This window comes from Phyllopteryx taeniolatus, chromosome 1 (genome assembly GCF_024500385.1).
Source record: "Phyllopteryx taeniolatus isolate TA_2022b chromosome 1, UOR_Ptae_1.2, whole genome shotgun sequence".
In the NCBI taxonomy this organism is placed as follows: domain Eukaryota; kingdom Metazoa; phylum Chordata; class Actinopteri; order Syngnathiformes; family Syngnathidae; genus Phyllopteryx; species Phyllopteryx taeniolatus.
The window spans coordinates 17352299-17370641 of NC_084502.1; the positions used below are offsets into that span (position 1 = coordinate 17352299).

The 18343-nt window shown below is 41.6% G+C and overlaps 2 protein-coding genes across 3 annotated transcripts in view; both read right to left on the reverse strand.

Moving 5' to 3' along the window:
• The window catches only part of eed (embryonic ectoderm development), a 10294-nt gene extending 8008 nt beyond the window's left edge, over nucleotides 1-2286 (reverse strand). Inside the window, exons 1-4 of one of the 2 annotated variants that reach the window (XR_009789019.1) lie at nucleotides 2129-2286; nucleotides 1491-1643; nucleotides 1323-1415; nucleotides 100-165 (exon numbers count right to left, since the gene is read on the reverse strand). Coding sequence is in view for 1 of the 2 variants with exons in the window: in XM_061776786.1 (XP_061632770.1) it covers nucleotides 100-165; nucleotides 1323-1415; nucleotides 1491-1643; nucleotides 2129-2248 (432 nt within the window). In the remaining variant the exon portion in view is untranslated. The remainder of the gene's footprint in view (nucleotides 1-99; nucleotides 166-1322; nucleotides 1416-1490; nucleotides 1644-2128) is intronic. The other variant, XM_061776786.1, reaches the window with a different exon arrangement.
• A 421-nt stretch (nucleotides 2287-2707) lies between these two features.
• Nucleotides 2708-17635, reverse strand: pwp2h (PWP2 small subunit processome component). Its single transcript, XM_061776828.1, has 21 exons — nucleotides 17373-17635; nucleotides 16853-16965; nucleotides 16691-16785; nucleotides 16508-16607; nucleotides 16279-16422; nucleotides 14409-14544; nucleotides 14086-14318; nucleotides 13829-13972; nucleotides 13683-13753; nucleotides 13478-13614; nucleotides 12274-12422; nucleotides 12042-12189; nucleotides 11145-11295; nucleotides 10175-10355; nucleotides 9948-10095; nucleotides 9754-9862; nucleotides 7333-7398; nucleotides 7034-7252; nucleotides 6427-6577; nucleotides 6280-6354; nucleotides 2708-2947 (listed from the first exon to the last, which is right to left on the reverse strand). The coding sequence occupies exons 1-21, from the start codon at nucleotides 17388-17390 to the stop codon at nucleotides 2770-2772; spliced, it is 2766 nt and encodes a 921-aa protein (XP_061632812.1). The 5' UTR covers nucleotides 17391-17635; the 3' UTR covers nucleotides 2708-2769.
• Between the last annotated feature and the right edge of the window lie 708 nt (nucleotides 17636-18343).

The following is an 18343-nucleotide window of genomic DNA, read 5'->3' on the forward strand; positions in this document are numbered from 1 at the left end:
TTGCCACTCCACATTAACTTGTGAGCCAACACAAAACAGACTGCTGATGATGCAACTCTATAACAGACATTGTGGCAATGATGAGGCCAGCAAGGATACATCAGCGTCCACATAAGACTGCAGGAGTCGGATTTCTCCTTGAGAATGACATTCATACAGAGTGACCTATAGAGGAGATGGCATCCATTATTATTACCCTTAAAGTAAAGAAAATGACAAAGTACAGTAAACCCTTACATATTCACGGTTTGGCATCTTTTTTGGAACCTATTCCATTATTTGTTGAAAAGCTCACCGATTCACTGTTTTAGAGCTCAGACCAAAGCAAGAAAAGTATTACTTAGATTCAACTGGATTTTAGACTGTTTTACTGCCGCTCCTCCTCTCTCTTTAGCTCCGGCTTGAAGGTTGGGCTGGGTGGCGAGGAGCTAAGTGAGGCTGCTGTTGTAAGGATTCTGCATCGACCAACCTGGACAGGTACTGAGGAGAACGACTTACTTTGAAGCGTCTCCCCACGGCACTTTCATTCAATACAGACATGCAAACACCAAAGGCATGATAAAGGTGATCAAGAAAATTAATAAATTGAAGTGGGGGGATAATTATTTTTATTTTAAAATAAATTAAGCAATCTGGAAAACTCTGAAGAGTACAATAAGGCAAAATAAACTAATTTTCTTCATGCAGAAAAACATTTATTTACACCACTCAAGTACATGTCGATGTACAAATTTTATCTAATTTCTTTGTTTTGGTCTCCAACTTGAGCCAGGCCCAGCTCCACCTGCAACCCGATGCCTGCTTAAAGCTGTGCCACATTGAATAGCATCCTCCTCTTTAAGCACTCTCATTCTGGAAAAGAATTGACTAAAATCATTGTCCGTTTCACTTCATTTTTCACTATTACCAACTTCAAAGACTAATCCCAAATGCATCATCCAGGAAAATATATGTACAGTAGAACAGTATTCTGCGATTGGCTGGCAACCAGTTCAGGGTGTACCCCGCCTCCTGCCCTATGATAGCTGGAATAGGCTCCAGCACGCCCGCAACCCCAGTGTGGAGAAGCGGCTCAGAAAATGGATGGATGGATAGTACAGTATTTTGCTGTTTTTATTGGCCATTTCTGAATTTGAAGTTAGTTCATTCTGTGAAACTATACTTACTTACTATTCTGTAAACTGTACCCGACTTCTAAGGGGGACGTCAATTAGTGGTGGACTTTTGCTATTCATGGAGGGGCCCAGTCCCTATCCCCGTGTATAGTAAGGGTTCACTGTACTGTAAATCTATTATGTTTTCAAAAGGGAACTGTTTGTCACCCTGTTGCTCCCGACTGTGGCAAACACCAGCGGGTCTCCCTCCTTACTGTGCCAGTTGAACTGGACTCCAAACAGAGGCTGGGCATGGTCTTCCTGTAAGAATAATTACATTTCTTAAGAGAGACGAGGATCACGAATTAGCAAATTAGGTCTTGTATGAGCTCTCACCCGCAGGCTGTTGACACACTTGAAAGAGTATCGGCACTTTTTGGACTTCCATTTGCCCTTGCCCCAACTCTTCCTGCCAGGGGCGTTCGAGGTGTTAGTGGGCGTGTCAGGGCGCTCTGCGTTGGTGCCACTTTCAACACTGACTGCATCATCCTTACACATGACAAAAATGACACAAAGTGAGCCATCAACGTACAGTATTTCAATTATAGCAGGCAGTACATTGGTAAAACTGCACCGCAAATGCGCAATGAAGAATGACATTACATCTAAGACAGTCAAATCCAAACATTGACATCATTTCTAAATCTAATAAATGGGTATTATTTTGTTAGCACTATTGTATTAACTTGTGCTAAATGCTACAGCTACCACCGGTGTTCATTTGATTGACAATGGAACCAGAGCAAAAGTAAGAGAGTATCGTAAGAACTAAATGCTCGCAACTCGTTTTGTTGATGGTGAACGTGAATACGTAAATTTGTTGAATCCCACTAAACCAACTGTTTTACTACATGGACAATGACTCGAGCTAGCTGCCTTTTATGCTCGGCTACTTAAGCACGAGGGAGCTAACTAGCTCAGCGGTAAAAAGATTAAGTCATGTCGGTCGAGAAACACAACAATTGACCACTTACGTTCTCGTCACCAGACAAATCAGGGTTACTGTTCTCATCACTGCTTAGCTTATGTTTCTTAACCGGTACTTCTTTTCCCGCTTGAGACGGGGACTCAGACATGTTCTTATTTTCCCTCATGTTGCTGCAACTCCGCCTTTTCCGTTCAGCGGCCTCAGAAACCGCAAGGGCTGCTGGGAATGGTAGTTCAATTCCGGATCGTAAAACCATCACTGAGGTTAAGACGCATCAAAAATTGCAGGTGACATCTTCGAAACAGAGCTTCGAAATAGGTACTGAGCAAATGTTTTAGGACCGCTATAGCTTTGTCTTATTGCCTTTTTCACAGGTCATTTTGAAACAAAAAAAGCATTACAAATTTTCACAAAACTTCAAAAGTTGTACTTGGTAACTTGTGCATGTACTCAGGAAGAAACTTCACACCAGTCACAGGTAAAAGAAAAACACAAATGCTCCAACATTTGTTCCCGTTTGTCAACGCTTCAGCCTCAGCAGAAGTCTGCGCTCCACTGCGTGATATTGTAGGTCATTATAAAACAAAAATATTGACTGTGCAAACTCTTTAGAAATACAAGACTCTATATACTATATATTTATTTAAAAAAAAAAAAACTTTTACAATTGTGGCATTGATACAAAGCCTACAATATCATCTCTTCAATATCCAAGGATGCCTGGCTCATATCTTCAGACTGTTCATCATCATCAGCATCGTCATCATCCTCCTTGCTGTGCTCCTCCTGCTCTGATACCCTCTTCATGCCCCTCTGCTTGGACAGGGCCACAGCATAGCGAATGTTGTACATGTTGAAGTCACAGCTGAAGAGTGAAATAAAAGACAAATCAGAATTAGGCTTTAATTTCATTTGGAATATTATAGGCCAGGGTGTCAAAGTCATTTTATCGCAAGCCACAGCGGAGTTCTGGTTTGCCTCAGAGAGTCATTAAGTGAAAATCATATACGTAAATGTGTAATCACCTCTGTGTATACACAATTCTCAACATTTTATTGTTATATATTTTTAACAACAAGCTAATTTTGGAATCAGAAGTCACGGAAAAGAGAGACAATACATGCTGCATTGTTCAATTCAATTTATGTTAACTGTTTTATGTTGAGAAGGAATTTTGGGGAAAAATGCTTGTAATATCTGTACAAAGGTGAAGAAAATGGCAATTTTGTCCATATGTTCTGCCAAAATGAAAAGAACAAATGCAGTTAGCAAAAACATGAAGTAGACACACTCAATTTGCTTTGGTGGGCAAGAAAAGATGTGATGGGCGATCTACAACCCCAATTTCAATGAAGTTGGGATGTTGTGTTAAATAAAAACGGAATACAATGATTTGCAAATCATGTTCAACCTATATTTAACTGAATACACTACAAAGACAAGATATTTAATGTTCAAACTGATAAACTTTGTTTTTAGCAAATAATCATTAACTTAGAATTTTATGGCTGCAACACGTTCCAAAAAAGCTGGGACAGGGTTATGTTTACCACTGTGTTACATCACCTTTTCTTTTAACAACATTCAATAAACGTTTGGGAACTGAGGACACCAATTGTTGAAGCTTTGTAGGTGGAATTCTTTCCCATTCTTGCTTGATGTACAGCTTGAGCTGTTCAACAGCCCGGGGTCTCCGTTGTCGTATTTTACGCTTCATAATGCGCCACACATTTTCAAATGGGAGACAGGTCTGGACTGCAGGCAGGCAGTACCCGCACTCTTTTACTACGAAGCCACGCTGTTGTAACACGTGCAGAATGTGGTTTGGCATTGTCTTGCTGAAATAAGCAGAGGCGTCCATGAAAAAGACATTGCTTGGATGGCACCATATGTTTCTCCAAGACCTGTATGTACCTTTCAGCATTAATGGTGCCTTCACAGATGTGTATGTTACCCATGGCATTGGCACTAACACAGCCCCATACCATCACAGGTGCTGGATTTTGAACTTTGCGTCCATAACAGTCCGACTGGTTCTTTTCCTCTTTGGCCCGGCCGGAGGACACGACGTCCACAATTTCCAAAAACAATTTGAAATGTGAACTCGTCGGACCACAGAACACTTTTCCACTATGCATCAGTCCATGTTAGATGAGCTCGGGCCCATAGAAGCTGGCGGCGTTTCTGGGTGTTGTTGATAAATGGCTTTTGGTTTGCATAGTAGAGTTTCAAGTTGCACTTACGGATGTAGCGCCAAACTTTATTTACTGACATTGGTTTTCTGAAGTGTTCCTGAGCCCATGTGGTGATATCCTTTACATTGATGTTGGTTTTTGATGCTGTCCCGCCTGAGGGATCGAAGGTCACGGGCATTCAATGTTGGTTTTCGGACTTGCCGCTTATATGCAGTGATTTCTCCAGATTCTCTGAACCTTTTGATGATATTATGGACCGTAGATGATGAAATCCCTAAATTCCTTGCAATTGTACGTTGAGGAACATTGTCCTTACATGTTCGACTATTTTCTCACGCAGTTGTTCACAAAGAGATTAACCTCGCCCCTTCTTTGCTTGTGAATGACCCAATCATGGCACCCACCTGTTCCCAATAAGCCCCTTCACCTGTGGGATGTTCCAAACAGGTGTTTGATGAGCATTCCTCAACTTTCTTTTTTGCCACCTTTCCCAGCTTTTTTGGAACATGTTGCAGCCATAAAATTCCAAGTGAATGATTATTTGCCAAAAAGAATAAAGTTTATCAGTTTGCACATTAAATATATTGTCTTTGAAGTGTATTCAATTAAATATATGTTGAACATAATTTGCAAATCATTGTTTTTATTTATCTTTAACACAATGTCCCAACTTCATTGGAATTGGGGTTGTATTTCCCAGGGCTCGAGTTTGACACATACACTATATTGCCGAAAGTATTCACTCACCTGCCTTGACTCACATTACAACTTGAGTGACATCCCATTCCTAATCCATAGGGTTCAATATGACATTGGTCCACCCTTTGCAGCTTCAACCCTTCTGGGAAAGCTTTCCACAAGGTTTAGGAGTGTGTTTATGGGATTTTTTTTACCATTCTTCCAGAAGCACATTTGTGAGGTCACACACTGACATTGGACGAGAAGCCCTGGCTCTCAGTCTTGCGCTCTAATTCATCCCAAAGGTGTTCTATTGGATTGAGGTCAGGACTCTGTGCTGGCCAGTCAAGTTCATCCACAGCAGACTCTGTCATCCATGTCTTTATGGACCTTGCTTTGTGCACTGGTGCGCAGTCATGTTGGAAGAGGAAGGGGCCATGTCCAAACTGTTGCCAGAAAGTCATTCATGGAATTGTCCAAAATCTCTCGGTATGCTCGAGCATTCAGAGTTCCTTTCACTGGAACTAAGGGGCAAGCCCAGCCCCTGAAAAACAACCCCACACCATAATCCCCCTCCACCAAACTTTACACTTGGCACAATGCAGTCAGACAAGTATCGTTCTCCTGCCAACTGCCAAACCCAGACTCGTCCATCAGACTGCCAGATAGACAAGCATGATTCGGCACTCCAGAAAACACATCTCTACTGCTCTGGAGTCCAGTGGTGGTGTCCTTCACACCATCGCATCAGACGCTTTGCATAGCACTTGGTAAAGTATGGCTTGGATGCAGCTGCTCGCCCATGGAAACCCTTTCCATGAAGCTCTCTGTGCTCTGTTCTTGAGCTAATCTGAAGGCCACATGAACTTTGGAGGTCTGCAGCGATTGCCTTGGCAGAAAGTTGGTGACCTCTTCACACTAAGCGCCTCAGCATCCGCTGACCCCGCTCCGTCAGTTTACGTGGCCTACCACTTTGTGGCTGAGTTGCCGTCATTCCCAAACGGTTCCACATTCTCATAATACAGTCGACTGCAGAATATTTAGGAGCCGGGAAATTTCACGACTGGACTTGTTGCACAGGTGGAATCCTATCACAGTTCCACACTGGAATTTACTGAGCTCCTGAGAGCGACCCATTCTTTCAAAATTGGGTGGAAAAACAGTCTGCATGCCTAGGTGCTTGATTTTATACCCCTGTGACCATGGAAGTGATTGGTACACCTGATTCTGATTATTTAGATGGGTGATTGAATACTATTGGCAATATAGTGTATGTTATCGACAAATGGGGGATAATGATGATGACAATAATGACGATATTTACAGTTTGGCCAGGTTGTCCCAGTGTCTCTGGATGCTCTTCTGCAAAGCTTGCAGTGTGGGCAGTATGGCTCCTGACCTGCACACCAAACACTACAGTAAGATCTTGTACTGCACTCTACAATCAATTAAAGTGGGATCTGCAGCATACCTGTTCTTGAGTTTCTGTCCATGCAGCATGAGCAGGCTCTGAGCCCAAGTCATGTAGAACTGCAAGTGACCCGACTTGTCCAAGCATGCTGCCACGAAACCCAGCAACTTCTCAACATAAATGTCTGGGAGTGTGCCACAAACAACTGGAACTGGAAGAAATAATATTTCAAAATATGTCACGATACAGCTGTAGACCACAAGTGGGATGACAGTAAACCTTCCACGAATAGGGAAAAAACGAGTTTAACTGACGCCTCCCCCTTAATTTAAAAAAAAATGCCTATATGAGTTTAAAAAATAACTATACCCTAAACTATGATCCCAAAAACACTATCCTTCCAAACTCATCTGACATTACCGTTAAAAAAAAACCCAGGTTAAACTTGGCTCCTCCCCGAGATACATAGATGTTAGTCTCTCAATGGAGATGTATCACTAAAACACACTTCCTTGACATCACTTAGTACTTTCCTTTTAGACTCTGCTTTGGCTTTTGCCATTTTATGGCATTATAGAGGGTTATAGAAAAAGCGCAAAAAAATCCAAACAGGTGAATTTGAGAATAGCAAAGAGCAAATAGGAGAAGTTCACTGTAGTTCACTCACTCTGCTCATGCGGCACTGTCTCCAGCACCTCCTGTTTGAGGGCTTTTTCATTGAGACGGAACGCCAAAACGATGGCTGCCGCCCACTCCTGCAGCCGCAGCTGTGTGCGTATGCTAGCAGGCGTTACGTCTAGATCAAGGTCATAGGGGTCAAAGACCAAAGATCCGTCGAGGGAGTAGATAAGTAGGCCCTCGGTGGTTGTGGCTGCCCAGCTGCGACCTGAGGAGGGAGGTACGAACTTCATCAAACTCTAGATTATTTTCATTCAGACACCAGAAATTGATTCTTCTGTTGCATACCAGTTGGAGAGAACCGCAACAAGCTGACTCGGATCTCTGGTTTAAAGTGTCGGGAACTCATATCACCTTTGGAAAAAAAATGCAGGCAGAATTTTAAGAGTCTATATGCATGCTCAGTCACAACACAAAACAAGAAGGCCACTCAGTTCAGAGCTCCACCATGGCCTAACAATAATGTCAGAGAGTGGTATATTTTTCCCTCCTGGATTAACAGCTGGCCCAAGGGACTCCTAACATGTGTCTTGTGTGCTTCTAGCAGCTCGCCACCTGGTTTTAAGTAAAGCAGCAAAGGGTATAATAGTATGTGCATAACATCTGTGTTTTTATAACTATCTACTTTATTCCTAATTTTTAAAACAGATCACAAAACACAAAAAGACATTACGGTGGTACCGTGAGTTACAAGTTTCAGTCACTTCGTGACCAAGCTTGTAACTAAGTTTACTTGCATTTCAAATAAACATTGAAATAAATTGAAACACCATTAATCCATTGCAGGAAGCAACATTTTTTGTTTTGCGCTTTTAATAAAGAAAAAATAAACTGCTTTTCTGAAGTGTAATTAAAGTGATATCCTACTTATAGGTACCAAGTCCATGCTGGCCAAAATTGACAATATTTCCATTACAGTTAATAAATCCTCTGTTTTATCTGTCACCCCCCATATTGCTGCTTTCCTTGTTACGAGCCTCACTTCTCAGATGGATTACTGCAACTCTGTATGGTCTCCCCCACAAGTCACTGTAAAAACTAGTTTGCCCAGAACTTAGCCGCCCGTAATGTCAAGAGGACCCCCACCACAGCACTCCTGCCCTGCAACTATTCTACTGACTCCCAGTCCAACGCTGCACCCAAAATACTGATCTGCACCTTCAAGGACAGCAATAACCTCACCCAGCCATATCTGGCTGACCTCCTTCACATTGCCATTACCTCCGACTATATCAGATCATCCTCCATCCACCTCACCATCCCTTCTACCCGGTTGTCAACCGTGGGAGACAGTGTGCCGCTCTGCCCCAGTCTATGGAACTCACTAACACCTAACCTCCATAACACAGACTCATTAACCCTCTTCAAATCCAGACTTAAGACACAAGTATTACACATTATTTGCCATTATGACTGATGCTTTATGTTCAGTTATTTTTATTGTAGTTTGTTTTCGTTTACAATGTTTGTATGGTGACCTTGAGTCCCCTAAAAAAGTGCCTGTAAATTATGAATTATGATTATTATTATTATTGTACGTTGGGACAAGCCAAGCCACAACAACAGCTGTAATGTTGCATGTGTTCCTTTAAGGGGCGTGGTCTACTGAGTGACATCAAGAACATGGTAGTCTCTGTGAGCTTTTAGACAAGTTTTTCCCTCCTGTAGCTCTCTACTAGTGTTCTCATTTTAAATTTGTGCTTGACCGTTTGTACCACTCAAATAATGGCTGAAAATCCATCAGCGAGAGCTTCCTTCATTTTTTTTCTCTTCACTCCAGCTGCAGCGTATCTGAAGCATGCTCATAACCTGCACCCCAAAAAAACAAAAAATAAATAAATAAATAAAAATCAGGCGACAGCTCATAACTCTAAAAACTAAGTTGGGGCACTTCTAAGTCAAGGTATCATTTTATATTATATTATATTATATAAAAATAAAGTAAATAAAGTACAAGGAAACATAAGTCACATAAATAAACCCATAGCTCTCAAATGCTTTATTCTGTCTATGGTCAATGGTGGTATTAATGGTGAGGGATGGGGCACCCCCTGAGAGTGGACCATAAGATTGCATAATGATAAACTACAATGACAGTTAGTCGACCGCAGACCTTTGCCAAGAGTGGAAAAACATTTTGTGTCAGTCCATCTTGATTTAGCAGGCCACATTCTGGCTCATAGAGGATGAAGGCGCAGACATTACCATGCCACGTTTGATTCAGGTGTAGGGGGAATGGTTCCATCGTTAACTCCAGTGGCAAAACTTGAAAGTAAGTTCCTCTAACAAAAGCGAAAAAAATAAGGCGAGTCCTAAGTAGGAGAAAAGAGAATACTTTTTGGCTTACTGACAGAACAATTTAAATCCTTGGGCAGGGTGAACAGTTCCATTGTGACACTGAGAAAATATTTATCTGCATTTATGTGCCACTCTTCTCCAAGTTTCATTACTGAAATACATTTTTGCATAATCATGCTAAATAAATAACAAAAACATACATACATATATTCTTACTGAGGTAATAAAAAAAATGCTTCATCTGGATCAAGATTGAAGGATTTCTTCTTTGACCTTAACTCCTGCCCAACCCCATCGGTAGTAAATCAGAATAATATTAAGTATTTTTTGCTTTATCCTGCAAACAAACTTAGCTGCACCATTACCTCCATGTCAGAGAAAACACTGTCAACAATGTAATCAAACTCGTACCTCTTCTCACCCCAGGGAGACTAATGTTGACCCCGTCTTTGTCACCAGCTCCCTCGTCCACCAGAGCAAGGCTGCCAAACTCTGTCATCTTACGCCGGTCCAGGAACTCCTGAAGGTAGAATGCAAGCACCTCCATTTAACACCAGTGTTCTCATATCGACAAGTCTTCATTTAAGATGAATGTGCAGTCAGACCTCCATGGCATCAAAGGACAAGTTGCATGAGATCTCAAACTTCTTCAAGAGCATCTGTTCTTTGATGTTGTAGATGCAGACAAACTTGGACTGGCCGCCTGTCAGAATGGACTCCCCGTCAGCAGAGTAACACACTGATGTGAAGCACCTAGATTCGGCAAATATTAAATTATAGCATCCACTGAGGCAACGAGACAATGAAGAAGGGATGCAGTCTTGCCACCCACTTGGCCTTGGACATCTGCTTGGCAGTGACTTTATCTGTCTCCTTGCGTCCCATCTCCAGGTCATGACGCCCTGCCACTGAGCTGACCTGCGCAGCCGTGTTGGGGTTCCAAAAGGAGATTTCACCATTCAGCGTGGCCACTGCCAACTCTTGACCATCAGGGCGGTAAGCTACTGACAAAGCTTAGGTGACAAAAAAATAATAATTTAAAAAAATTTAAAAAAAGGAAACAAAACAAAAAAAAAACACCACCGAGCAAATTATAGTTTTCATTTGAACCCCTTTTGGCTGTATGCTTGCCATTTGTCTCCACATTGCTTCCTTTTATGAACAATTGTAGGTGAAGGTGGGGATTTTTGTCTGGATTTGTCATGTCCAACTTTAGCTTTTTGAATTGATCAATCATATACCATTGAATCAAATGATGTCATTTGGGAATTTTATTAAATCATTGTTATTTACTGGATTGAATCATACAATTTGGGTAAAATGGGTTTTATTGTACAATCATCCATCAACTCTTGAACAAGGGAGCAATTTCATGTAATATTCTTAGTTTCTGAAAGAGAAGTTTAATGTTTTACTGCATTCCAATGGAGGAAATAAATGATGCAATTTTAATTTTGAAGTGGAAATACCCTCTGCTGAGCATGGAGAATAATAAAATTTTAATTTAAGAACTAGCAGTTACCTCTGCTGTCTGTAGAAAGACTACTTTTTTGCAATATAATAAGAAAATGTGATACTGACCATATCTAAAAATGTTTTGTTTTAGATCGTTACTACCACATTGTGCAAACAAAATGGTTTGTTAAAACTGTATGCAGTAAAAGCAGGACAAATATTTTTTTTAAATCTTTAAAATGACAGACTATATATACCATGTCAACAATGGCCATGAGAAATCTGAAAATGTAGTAAAATCGAAAAAGACCTGAGTATTTTAATATGTGTGAAAAATGATTGCTTACCATCAGCGGTAAGGTGAAGAGTCTCCTTCACTTGCCAGCTGTCCATCATGTCCCACAAACGGATGGTCCGATCCCACGAGGAACTGGCTAGGATTGACTGAACTGGACTGAAACACAAGCAGCTAACAGGACCCTCGTGGCCACCTAAAACCTGGCCAATAACAGGAAGCATGGACATCACAATTAACTGACAGTCATTCAAATTTGACACCATCATTTTAAAGCAATAAAATACCCTACCCTAAATGCCATTATTTCACCATTACATTTGATAACTTTTCCTAAAGTGGCCCAAAATATACAAAAATTACAATATTTGGGAACACTGAGGCTGTTCCAGGTCAAGTTTGTGTCAGTTAAAATAGATTTTAGATTTATCAATGAATGTGTGTGAAATGAAAGAAAATTGTGATAATGGTTGCAATCTTGAAACTATGAAACTGTACATGCCATACATGTGTATTTTTTGTGGGGACAGTCAAACTAGCATTCAAGGGAGTTTGAAACAGTGCCGGGAACCGTGTTCCCACATTTACAAAGGTTCCCACAGAAACTTGCACCTGTTGGTCTTTGAAGTGTCATTGGGTGCATCTTGAAACAGTAAAAGAGGCCAAGTCATGTATATGTGTATTTTTATGAGACAGGGGGATAGTGTTAAAGCGGGGTTGGAAACAATCATGAGAATGGTCTGTTTTTTCCCTTTTTTCTGAAACACTGATTTAATCATCCATTTATTAATGACAGACAGGCTATGACTACATTTTGAAAATATCTAATGCATAATTTGATATAGACAATTATCATGAGGATATTCTTGGCTTAGTTCAAAATTGCCCATGAATATATTGTGTGTGCATGGAAAATGAACAGTATGTAAGGGTTACAGTAAAAGCGCACCTCCAGCAGTCTTCCAGTCTGCATGGACCACAGAAAGATCTCAAATGAATCCTGAGCCCCCGCGCTCACCAGCTCCCCACTGATATCTACTGCAAGGGAAGAGAACTGCGCAGGCCGAGGCGAAGTGAACGTCCGAAAGTTTCGGTACCTTAAATGGAAGAATACATGCAACTCAGTACATACGAACCATTTATCCCAGTTTTTCCATCTATAGTGTCTGACGCTTGGCTACCTGTGCAGGTCAAACGCTCTAACCGTCCCATCCAGAGAGGCGCTCACCACAACAAAGCCACTGGAGGTGAAGGCGACACTGGAGACACTGCTGGTGTGCTCTGTGAAGGTGACGAAGCAAAGGCAGCTGTTGGTGTTCCAAACTTTGACCTACAATAAAATAGAACAAACATTAAACACCATGAAAGACAGTTACTACAAACAAAAAAAAATATATATAAATACAGTAAACCCCCGTGAATAAATGCATGTGACCCCCCCCAAAACATTTTTGTAACTGCTTATATTAATAGTTTCAACCAAAAATATACCACAAACAATGATCCCAAAACACTTTCACATGATTTCAAACTTATCTACGCTTAAAATTAAATGACTTACAGATGATTTGCTTAAAAAAAAAAGAAATTGTGGCAAAGACTCCCTGTAACTTCCACAAACAGCCCAGGTTAAACTTAGTGCACCCAGACATACAAAGACATGTCTATCAGTCGAGATATATCACTTCAACATACTTCCTTGACACCAATTACTACTTTCCTATTTGCCAGGACTTTGACACTATCTTGTGGCAGCTTAGAGATTTATAGAGCGGCCAAAACCTGCAATTAGTGGAGCTTTTCAGCGAACAGCTGAAGGCAGGTTCCACAAAAAAGGAGCACTTGCAAGGAGCATGGAGCAGACACTCACACTGAACTAACCACATGATAAATGGCCAGCCCGACTGATTTCAGTTCCCGACGTCACTCACTAATGACATCCGTTAAAGGCAGATCAGCACACAAATATTACTGTGTGTGTGTGCGTACGTCTTTTTTAGACCTACAGCTCAGTTGTAGTAAAGCAAATTCAGAGTTTTATCGTCTAAGTTAATAAGGCCTATATTGCAATTTAGTGGCCTATGTTTGAGCCAACTGGTCTTTAGACTTTCACTTAATTCCACTTCACAAAACCAGTTAATATCTTTACATTATCTTTGCTTTAGAATATTTTTCTTTTATATTTTATTTTATAATCAACCCTATTTTCCTTTATTAAAAACGTAACATTTTTATTTTTGGGTGTCAGGAATGGAATAATTCAATTTCATTTCATTTTAGCTGGGAAAATTGATTCGATATACGAATAAAATGAGTTTAGAGCTTAGTCACGTAACAAATTCAACTCGTAAGTCAAGTTGTCACTGTATTTCCTTTTGCACTCACTTTGCCATCATCTCCTCCTGTGGCGATATACTGTCCATCTGGCGAGTAAGCCAGCGACGCCATGTTGTTAAAGTGTCCCTGCTGTTTGAAGACATATGATTCGCTCTGCCACTCCCACACCAGAAGCTGACCCATCCCTGGAACCACAGCTACAGTTAGCAACAGACAAAAGTCAAACACCATGATGAAATGAATAATTTCTCACCAGAGCAGCCAAAGGCAATCCAGTCGCCAGAGCTGTTTAGAGCCACTGAAGCAATTTTCTGGTCTGATATACTACAAGGAGAAACAACGATAATTGTACTCAAATATCCACTTGCAGGCTTTCACTGAGCATTGCCTGTCTCTGACCTGAGCGAATGGATGAGGTTAAACTCCGGAAGTTCATGCAGGTGGAAGATTCCAGAGGCAAAACCTGTGATCAGGATGTGAGTGGGCTTGTGGTAGGCAGTCGCTGTCAGGTTGTTAAAGTCGCGCTCCTTGTTGAAGAAATGCCTACATAGGAAGAGGGCAAAACTTTCAGGTAGTGCATACATACCAGCATCCTGTGGGGTGACTGAGACAACGTGAAAGGTTGACAAATATGAAATTTGTGGCCGTATACTTACTTGCTCATCTGTTTGTATCGAACATTCTTAGTTTTCTCCTCATTTTTGGACTTTTGAGCTTTCCCTCTGATGACCTGTCCCTCTTGGGTCTCCACCTCTTCCTCCTCCTCCTCCTGATCCTCACCCTCTCTTGGCACCTCGGGGTTGTCGAGTTTATTTTTCAAAACGAGGGAGTCCAGCTCGGTGTCACTTTCCCAGACACACAGAGTCCCATCCTGGCTTACTGTGTACAGCTGCAGACCCATGCGTACATTATGGCATTTTAATATTATCAGGTTTTTTTTTTTTGGGGGGGGGGGCTGATAAAGAACTAACAGACTCACATCCAGACTGTCTTTCTCGAAGAAACATCCCACGATGACATCCTTGTGTCCGCCCAGCGAGTAATAGATGAGGTTTGTCCAACGCTCTGCACCAAAAACCCATGTGGACATGTCCTTGCTGCCCACCACAAAACACCTGGGGAAAAAACCCACAAATCATAGTGTTAGCTTGAATAATAACTCCACATTTAGTTCAACTTCAGTCAAGTTACATTTGGCCACTGCCTTGCTCATGAACACTTCAACCACCGTCTCAAACACATGCAATACCCCACATAGGAATTAGAGGAGTAGCACTGCGACATGTAATGGTTATTAGTTTAATAAAACAACTTAGTGGGCCTCATTCACAGAAATCCTAAATGGCGCGTGAGAAATTGCGTGTTCAATTACTGGAAAAAATTCTGTGCACTGTTCGAAAAAAATTTAAAAGTGGTGGAGACAATCGTACTGAAAGGACGATTTTGCACTTTTAAGTAGTGTAGCTGTTTCAAACGCTCCACCATCATTGCAGTCCACAAGAAACCTACAATCTCGGGTCTGAATGTCTACAGGCCTGTCGCCTTGACATCTGTTGTCATGAAGTCCTTTGACGCCTAGTGCTGGACCACCTCAAGAGCGTCACAGGTCCCCTGCTGGACCCCCTGCAGTTTGCCTACCGAGCAAACAGGTCTGCGGATGATCCAGTCAACGTGGGACTGCACTTCATCCTAGAACACCTTGACAGCACGGGGACCTACGCGAGGATCCTGTTCGTGGACTTCAGCTCAGCGTTCAAAGAACAAACTCCGACTGCAACGGACAATCAAAACTGCTGAAAGGATTCTCGGTACCCCCCTACCCACCCTTGAGGACTTGCACGCTGCAAGAACTAAGACAAGCGTGCAAAATCCTCTTGGACGCTCCACATCCTGGTCACCAGCTCTTCCAGCTCCTTCCCTCAGGTAGGCGCTACCGATCAATGCAAACTAAAACTAGCAGACATTCCAACAGCTTCTTCCCTCTTGCCATCAACTTCTTAAACAGCTAAATCACAATTCCATTGCAACATGCTGCCAATTTCTTTGTCTTGAGTTTGTTGTCACATTTCTGTCGGGCCAATTATACATTACTCGTACACTCACTGTGGGAGTCTCGCCATGCTGCACTATTTGCATATCTGTTGGTGACCAATACTGGCCACTCATGCCAGAGTAGCATCTGCACCACTTGGACACTGACTGGGGAGTATCTGCAACATTTGCACAATCAACATTGTCTCAGATTATCGCACTACTAGTCACTTTAAACTCCATACATTCCTTGAAGTCTCGGCGCCCTTTGCATAATGGTCATTGCACCGGACTATTGCTATATTAGTCATTCAAACTGCTCTACGTGCTCGAGGACTCTGCATGTTTTTGCACAATTGCCTTTTTTTTTTTTTACCGGCATTACCAGATAACAAGCAACCCTTTATTGCTCAGTGACTGTTTTTCTCAATGTCTTTATGTCTCAAAAGTGTTCTCTGTCAATTGACTGTCTGTTGTCGTACTATAGCGGCTCCAACTACTGGAGACAAATTCCTTGTTCCAAAAGTGCATTGCTGAATAGACTTGCAATATTTTTTTGTTTTTCAAAACAGTGCATGTTCCACATACAGTAGATCATTTTACACTTGAGACAATGTGAGTCCCAGGATGCACGTCTGGAAACAATGAGTCCCTGCAATTTATCATCGCGTATTACAGCTACAGTAATTCTCCGCTATATGACGATTGTTGCTTCACGGTCCCGATATACTGCAGATTATACATTTATTCATACAATATATTTGTGCTATCCATTGCTCCTGCTTTCTGATGTCAGTGGTCATGCAGCTTTGACTTACTTGGAGTCGTCAGTCCAGTCAATGCAGGTTGTTTCATCATAGGGACCATAGTAACTTTTGTCTAACACAAAGGCGTTAAATTCCCGCTGCTTGCCAGGAGCATGGTATAGCAACGCAACATTTTCCTTAGTGACGACAAACTTCCTGTAAACAAAAAAATAAATCAGAGGTCGGTATTTACACACTGCAGTGGTTTGAGTAACCGCACACATCAATCAGACATCTTTACCTGCCGTCAGGTGAGAACCGAATGCTGTTGACAGGTTTGTGAAAGTGAAAATGATGAAGGATGGTACGCGTGATGAGACTAACCAGCAATGCTGCGCCATCTGTGCAAACATACAGGATTTTTTTTGTCATTCAAGCATCACATTTTTACAAAACTCAAGACTAGTTAAAATTGTGGTCTGACCTTCATCTACCACAATTGCCAAGTTCCCATTCGGCGAGATCCCCACACTTGTAATGTTCTTTGTAGTGGAGACTGGTAAAGTCTCAGATGTGTTGCTGAAGGAGAGACATATTACTTCCTTTTTCAATGTTTAATAAATGGAATACTATACACAACACTTACTTTTTCAGGTCAAAGATGGAGATTCTGTTTCCAACTGGACTGATAACAGCATTGCCATCCTTAGAGAAATTTAGATTCCCCTGACGATAGACTGCTCCAAGCAGATTTGAAAACTTAACAGAAAAAGTATTTTATTTACACACTCAAAATGTTCAACAATGCAAGACAGGAAAACGTTTGTTTCGGCAGTGATGGGGAGTAACGTTGTACATATACTTTGTCTGTCATCTAAAGTACAGAGTGCGAGTACCTTTGCCAGCTATGTTGTTCGGTAACGAATAACACGGTAGCAGCACACTAGAAATACGGTGACCACGTTCTCGGTAGGGCGATGACTTTGTTAACATCAATCTAGTAAAAAATGACCGAGCCGAACCTCAGCGTTGATAACTGCACTTAATAACAGTACTTTTGGAACGAAGCAAAAGTGAATGTACAAACAAACAAAACGCAGTACGATAGATTGATTGTCCAAAGCAACCTCTTCTGCTAATTCGCCGAGCAAAGGTTTGTTACTCACCTTATAAGCGAACTTCATTCTGCTCGAGATTCCTTGAACTGATTTTATAATGTATGGTCACTCTAATTCCTAATAAGTGTGAAGTGAAGTATAACTAAAGGTCTAACGACACACATGCTTGTTCCTCTAGACGCACGTGTATACATTGTGTTGACACTTGGAACTTCCGCCTGGAGTTGCGTCAAAAATGCTTAACATGCGCCCTCTGGCGACAAGGAGGACCAATCTTCTTTTTCCTCTGCGGGGTTTGATGGCGGTTGGCAAATTTACAAGCTTCATGATGATCACTGGCTGGACTTAAGTGTATTATGAAAATGTGCAGAAAAAATGCATAGGGGGGACGTGGGGGGATACAAACTGTAGCGGGAGTGCCCAATTGCAGGGCACATACAAACAAACAACCATTCGCACTCACACCTACGGGCAATTTAGAGTTGTCAATTAATGCATGTTTTTGGGATGTGGGAGGAAACCGGAGTGCCCGGAGAAAACCCACGCAGGTACGGGGAGAACACAGGCGGGGCCAGGGATTGAACCCGGGTCCTCAGAACTGTGAGGCTGACGCTCTAACCAGTCGTCCACCGTGCCCCCCAACATTAAACAATTATCTTAAATAATTACACATATTGGGAATATCTTGCTTCTCAGAATCAGTTGTGTCATCATTGTTAATGCGCTCGAGTTCAAGTTCCTCCATGTCATTTTTCACCGGATAAGTCCCCAACATCTCAATCAATCAAAATCTCAACTGTAGTTGACTTTACCTCTCTCTATTGACATATTTTTTTTATGTTGTGTCATAATATACGGAAGTTAAGGAGCAGAAAGTACAGATATCTGTTTTCCAATGTGGAGGGGGAAAAAAGTAAAACGTCATCAGAAAAATAAATACCCAAGTAAAGATACAGACACTTGATTATTCTTAATTACAGCTCAGTAACAACATATTTGTACTCTGTTATTTCCAACCA

What these genes read in the sequence shown, in the direction of transcription:
- pwp2h (XM_061776828.1), bottom strand. An exon ending in AAGCAGATGTCCAAGGCCAA is followed by an intron (nt 10,096 to 10,174) that starts GTGGGTGGCAAG and finishes TGCCGAATCTAG; the next exon opens with GTGCTTCACATCAGTGTGTT. An exon ending in TCTCCCTGGGGTGAGAAGAG is followed by an intron (nt 7,399 to 9,753) that starts GTACGAGTTTGA and finishes TTTTTTCCAAAG; the next exon opens with GTGATATGAGTTCCCGACAC.